The 6,540-nt window shown below is 51.9% G+C and overlaps 1 protein-coding gene across 1 annotated transcript in view; it reads right to left on the reverse strand.

Annotated features, from left to right (window-relative positions):
• The window catches only part of KMT2D (lysine methyltransferase 2D), a 44,407-nt gene that overhangs the window by 14,062 nt on the left and 23,805 nt on the right, over positions 1 to 6,540 (reverse strand). The window contains exons 36-41 of the mRNA XM_012807501.2: positions 4,466 to 6,306; positions 2,204 to 2,324; positions 1,702 to 1,786; positions 1,530 to 1,596; positions 1,188 to 1,420; positions 3 to 1,088 (exon numbers count right to left, since the gene is read on the reverse strand). Of these exons, the coding sequence (XP_012662955.1) occupies positions 3 to 1,088; positions 1,188 to 1,420; positions 1,530 to 1,596; positions 1,702 to 1,786; positions 2,204 to 2,324; positions 4,466 to 6,306 (3,433 nt within the window). The remainder of the gene's footprint in view (positions 1 to 2; positions 1,089 to 1,187; positions 1,421 to 1,529; positions 1,597 to 1,701; positions 1,787 to 2,203; positions 2,325 to 4,465; positions 6,307 to 6,540) is intronic.

Raw genomic sequence — 6,540 nt, forward strand, 5'->3', positions numbered from 1 at the left:
TGCTGTAGCTGTTGCTGTTGTAGTTGCTGTTGCTGTAGCTGTTGCTGTTGCTGCTGCTGTAGCTGTTGCTGTTGCTGCTGCTGTAGCTGTTGTTGCTGCTGCTGCTGTATCTGCTGCTGCTGTAAGGAGCCCATAGGCTGAGCACTGAGTTTGGGCTGAGTACTATGTGACATAAGACCCTGCTGAAGATGGGACAGCCCAGCCATGGACCCCTGCTGTTGGTGCTGTTGTTGCTGCTGCTGCTGCTGAGCTGTGACAAGCCGGTGTGCCATTAGGCCCTGACCCGGCTGGGCCAGCTGGGGGGAACTCAGCACCCGGGACTGGGTCATAAGCACCTGTCTGTGAGGGCCCTGAGGGCCCAAAGCTCCAGGATGCTGTTGCTGCAACACAGCCACCTGGGCAGGGCCCAGCATGCCCTGGGGCCCCTGGGGTGGCTGAGGGGATAGCTGCTGGACCAGGAGGCCCTGGTGGGTGCTAGGAGGCAAAAGTCCCTGGGGTTTGGGACCCACAGCCTGGTTTGTCTGTACCCCAGGCCCCTGCTGCTGTTGCTGCTGGATTGCCACCTGTCCCAGGAGGTGCTGCTGCTGCTGCTGCAGTTTCTGAGCTAGCTGCATACGTTGCTGCTGCTGCTGCAGCTGCAGCTGCCTTTCCTGTAAAAGCCTTGAATCAGGTCCAAGGCCTCGAAGAGCAAGGTTGCCAGGGAAGAACCCCCCTGAGGGGCCAGCTAAGGATCCAGCGCCACCAGAATGTTGCTGTTGCTGCTGCGCTAGAGCTGTATTGAGGAAGGGGCCACCAGGCTGTCCAGGTAATGCCATACCCCCAGGGGGCAGGCGGAGACCTCCGGTTTGTCCACCTGGAGGCCCCTGTGGTGGCTGCAGCCCATGGCCAGGGAGTAGCTGACTAGGGAGCTTGGTAAGTAGCCGGGGACTCTGGGAAGGGCTGAGTGCCAACACAGCTGAGTGCTGCTGCTGCTGCTGTTGCTGCTGCTGCTGCTGCTGTTGCTGCTGTTGTTGTTGTTGCTGCTGCTGCTGCTGCTTATTCCGATATTCTGCCATGAGATTAGTGTGCTCCTTCTGCTGTTTCCGGACCTAACATGGCAGAGTCAGAGAGGTTAGCCTGGGGCATAACCATCATGCCATCCCACTTCCCTGGCTCCTGGGTGCTACACTGAAGTTTGCTTTCCCCACCTGATCTAGCTGTTTCTGGATCTTGCTCTGCTGCTCTGTAACCAGTTTGAGCTTCTCAGCATCAGCTTCTGGGAACTCACGGCCAGCCTTTTTAGCAGTACGCTGCTTGGCACACAGAGCTTTCCGGGATTTGCGGTGCACACCAATCTGCTCCTCTAGCACCTTCAGCTGCATCTGTAGGAGCTGCTGGGTATGGAACAACCACTCTTCGTATTGCCGCTGGTCAGCCTCATCTGGGAAAGGAAGCAGGATGTGAGGACCTGCAAAATGGTGATCACAAACTCTCCCTTCCTTGTGTTCCAAACCACTTCCTCACACCCTCCTCTCAAGCCCCATACTCACTGATCACTCCCTGGGCAAAAGTGGGTGGATTGGGACGAGACTGGGAGGGGTCACTGGCACTCCGCTCCTATGATAAGAGAGGCTGTTAAAGGGTCTTTGTTCCACGCCAGGACCTAATGAGGGTGGTCCAATGGCATAGAACAGAGGTTCCTACTTTTACCTAACCACGTACCTGGCCACTCCCAGCTGCCACGTGGTTCTGCAGATCACTGCCAGCTCCCCCTGAGAGTCTCTGGGCTAGCAGAGATACTTGTTGCCTGGAGTCCACCAAAGCAGAGAAGATAAGTGTTGGCAATGAGAAAGTCAGAAGGTAAAGAAGTGGGACAAGCATGGAAGGGGCCAAAAAGGAAAGGGGTATGACTGGAAAAGAAAAGGACCAACTCCTGGGATGGCGCCTATGGCTCAGTGGATACGGCGCCGGCCCCATATACCGAGAGTGGCAGGTCCAAACTCGGCCCTAGCCAAACTGCAACAAAAAAATAGCCAGGAGTTGTGGCAGGTGCCTGTAGTCCCAGCTATCGGGAGGCTGAGGCAAGAGAATTGCTGAAGCCCAGGAGTTGGAGGTTGCTGTAAGCTGGGTGATGCCATGGCACTCTACCGGGGGCAATAAAGTGAGACTATATCTCTACAAAAAAAAAGAAAAAGACCAACTCCGTTCCAGCCACAAGTCTTACCTGTTTATAGGTGCCACCCCAATGCTGCCCTGAGCCATCACTTTCTTGATGCCTTTCAAAGCTACCATCTTGGCCTTTGCAATGGGATCAATGATATCTTCTGCAGCAAATTTGTCCAGGTCTAGAGAGGGAAGAGCCAATGAGCTAGGCTTTGGGGTCAATATTCCATTGTATGTTTGCTATTCCTTTTGACACCTTGACCTCTACCAAACCAAGCAGAACAATGGCATGGCACAGCAGAAAGACCACCGAACTATGGGCCAGGAGGCCTGGGTGACTCAGCTCTATTATTCACAGGACATGTGGTTCTGTTTTCACTTGCAGTGCTAGGTAAAGGGACTCAATAAATAATTTATTGAAGTCAATATATCAATGTCATTTCACCTATCTCAGCCTCAGTTTACCCCTCTATTTGATAGAGATAATGATCATGGACCTGCCTACTGCATGGAGCTTTTGAGAGGACCAAATATGACAGGACATGAGTATACTTTAGAACTTGGAAAGCACTCTTCAAAATTAGTGTTCCCAGAGCAACTAGCACAGCCCAAGAACCTACGATGCAGGCACTATGGCAAAGCCCTAGATGCCTGAGCTGTTTTGGGTCCAGCCTGTGCCCTTGTCTACTCAGGATACTAAATAAAAAAGGAGAAATAAGCAACCACCAAAAACGTAAATCTTCCTAAAATCCTACAATTTGTATATTTCTTTTTTTTTTTTTTTCCAGACAGAGTCTCATTCTATTGCCCTGTCTAGAGTGACATGGTATCAGCCTACCTTAGAGCAACCTCAAATTCTTCAGCTCAAGAGATCTCTTGCCTCAGCCTCCTGGGTAGCTGGGACTACAGGTGCCTGCCACAACATGCGACACATTTTTCTTTTCTTTTTCTTCATTTATTTCTGCCTAGGCTAGAGTGCCATGGTGTTAGCCGAGCTGAAAGCAACCTCAAACTCCTGGGCTCAAGTGATCCTCCTGCCTCAGCCTCCCCAGTAGCTGGGACTACAGGCACCTACCACACCTGGCTAATTTTTCTATTTTTATTGTTTTTGAGACAGAGTCTCACTCTGTTTTCCCCGGCTAGAGTGCTATGGCATCAGCCTAGCTGACAGCAACCTCAAACTCCTGGGCTTGTCAAGTGATCCTCCTGCCTCAGCATCATCCCTAGTAGCCAGGACTATAACCACCCATTACAATGCCTGGGTAATTTTTCTGTTTTTATTTATTTATTATTTTTTCTTTTTTTGAGTCAGAGTCTTATTCTGTCACCCTGGGTAGAGTGCTGTGGCATCAGCCTAGCTCACAGCAACTTCAAAACTTGGCCTCAAGCCATCCTCCTGCCTCAGCCTCCTGAGTAGCTGGGACTACAGGTATCCACCACCACACCCAGCTAATTTTTCTATTTTTAGTAGAGACTGAGTCTCGCTCTTGCTCAGGCTGGTCTTGAACTCCTGGGCTTAAGGCATCCTCCTGCCTCGGGCTCCCAGAGTGCTAGGATTACAGGCATAAGCCACTACACCTGGCCTAAAATCCTACAATTTGTGGATTTCTTCATGGCTCAAAAACTTAACTGTGTCCCTACTTTCTAATGTACTAAGCGAACTCCCTCTCCTGGAATTCTGGGGGCAGTAAAACAATTAAGAGAAATACCAGGGTTCAGATCTAGCTCTGCTACTTGCTGTGTAATCTTGGACAAGTTACTTAACCTCCACATCTGTTTCCTCTTCTGTAATCGAAGATCATAATAGTACTTGTTTAATAAGTCTGCTGTAAAGTGCTTAGCACACTGCTTGGCAAATAGTAATTACTCAATAAATGCTATTATAATTTGAAGTCTTCCTCAACTGGCCTCCCTTCTTACCTCTCCAAAATTTTGGTGATGCTCACTTACTTCCTTTACACAAAGTCTGCTGCAGTCTAACCACTTTACTTACTGTTCTTGAAATCCCACTGGTCTTCCTGCTACTACAGCCTTACTCAATCTTTTAGCCTTACCACAGTCACAAAGCCTTTATTAAACAGATTTCATTCATACATTCATTCCATTCATTCACTCAAATATCTGAATTCCTGCTATACGCCAGAAACTGTTCCCTGCCTTCTTAAAAGCTACAGTGCTTCTACTTACACCATTATTTAGCCAAGATTCTTTGTATCCCATCGTCCTTAAGAAGGGATTATCTTAGTTCTCTAGACTTAGTACCCATTTGGTGATAACAATGATCACCTCTGAGGAACTTGGCCACGCTGTCAGATTAGGTTACCTGTGTCCGGGAAGAAGCTGTTAGCCAGCTGCTGTTGCATGGCCAGTTGCTGGGGCTTCATACACATGGAAGGTGGCATGGTGCCCATGGGCTTCTGTGATAACACTGGCTGTGGGCTCTGCTGGTGTACCAAGCCTGCCTGCCCATGCTGTCCACTTAGCATATGCCCTTGATTAGACACCATGGCCATGGATGGGGCCAGGCGCTGCTGGAGGGCATGAGCTGGTGGCTGGGTAGGCATCAGTGGCTGTGCCAAGCCTGGCTGTCGAGCGCCCCCAAGACTCAAGGCAAGCTGCTGTTGGGGTCCAGCCAAACTGGGAGAAGAGCCTTCATGTGGCAAAGACATGGCCTGGGGAGCACCTGGTGTGGACAATAGGGAATGCTGCTGCTGGGCAGGCTGCAACTGAGCTGAAAGCTGCTGCTTCTTCTGCAGCTCCTTCTTCTCATGCTCCAAAAGGTCCTCAATGAGCAGAGGCAATTCACTGGCTACCAGTGAACTCTCCATCTTGTCCAGCTCATCCCCAGATGCTGTATGTCCACCAGGCAAAGTCAGAGTCCCACTCTCTAGTTCAAACTTTTCCAGCAAAGAGGATCCTCCTGGGCCACTCAGTGGGCTGGGGGTCAACAGGTGAGCTGGTGGTCCTGTGGCCCCATAGGGGCCTTTCTCAGCTGTGTGCCCACTGCTAGAAAATGGGCCTGTGCTCATCCGGGTGTCCCGGCTACCCAACATGCTCTGTCCTGGCTTCAACCCCAGGCCAAGGGAAGTGGTAGCAGGTGCTGGCTCTACTTTGGGGGTGGTAATGGTGAATTGGCAAGGGGAAGGGTGGCGCCCACCCTCCTCTACCTTGGGCTTCACCTCAGGGAGTACAGATGCCAGGCGGGGCTCAGAGGCATCAGTGGCAGGGGAAGGGCGTTCCTCAGGACCTAAGGGTCCTGGCTCCACCCCCCTCAGCAGGGCCTCCCGCTCAGCCTTCTCATTAGCAGACTCCACCAGCCTCAGGTGCTCATTGAAGATGTCCTTTTTGTCCCCCGTGTCCAGCTCAGGGTCTGTATATGCCAGTAAGTCAAACTCATCTCCATTGAGCAGGTCGTCCAGATGGGGGTCATTGGTCTCCAGGTTTTCTAGGGTGCCCAGTTCATCATCACCCTTGGCTACATCCACACCCAGACCCAGGTGAGCAAGCTCTTCATCATCCTCTAGGGCCTTGTGGGCATCAAAGTCATCATCTAACTCAGAATCCTCACAGGGCAACTTTCCAGCTTCCAAGGCCAGAGGAGTGGGGCGGCCAAGCTCAGTACTTGAAGGGGGCCGGCTGACCAGCTCCAAGCCAGTTGGTAGGGTAGGACCCTTGGTGTGGGGCGTTGGGTGGAGGCTGTTGTTCAATTCAGGGGCTGATGGCGCTGAGGGTTTCTGTGGGGGAAGGCCTGATATTGCCAGGCCCCGAAGTCCTTCAGGAGCCAGTCGGTGGGGGTCTTCACTAACAGGGTAAAAACGGGGTCTCTGAGGTGGACCCTGGCCAGGAAATGGAGCCACCCCTGGTCCTAATCCTTTCTGCACATTGTGCCGCAACTCAATGAACTGGGCAGGACCAGCTGGACCAGGCACTGGCTCACCAGGGCCTGGCAGGCGGGTGGAAATTCCTGCCAAAGGGGAACCTAGAGCTTGGCGTCCAAGTTCAGGTCCAGGAGTTGATGGAAAGCGCGTAGACATGGCAAGTCTCATGGAGGTTGCTGCTGTTGCCTGTTGCTGCTGCCACAGTTGTTGCTGTTGCTGCTGTAAGGGCAAGGACCCAGGATAGGGTGCTCGCTGATAGAAAGCTTGGGAGCCTCCTACTAATTGCCTGAAAGAATATACAGTAGTCAGTAAGAGCCAGAACATGGACTTCAGTGAGGAAGGGCAGAATTAATGCAATAAGGGGAAGGAATGAGAAATATGGCTCGGTGCCTGTGGCTCAAGTGGCTAAGGAACTAGCCACATACACCTAAGGTGGCAGGTTCGAATCCAACCCAGGCCCGCCAAACAACAATGACGGCTGCAACCAAAAAATAGCCAGGCATTGTGGCGGGCGCCTGTG

Source organism: Otolemur garnettii, unplaced genomic scaffold, assembly GCF_000181295.1.
Source record: "Otolemur garnettii isolate 467f Iridium unplaced genomic scaffold, OtoGar3 scaffold00070, whole genome shotgun sequence".
In the NCBI taxonomy this organism is placed as follows: domain Eukaryota; kingdom Metazoa; phylum Chordata; class Mammalia; order Primates; family Galagidae; genus Otolemur; species Otolemur garnettii.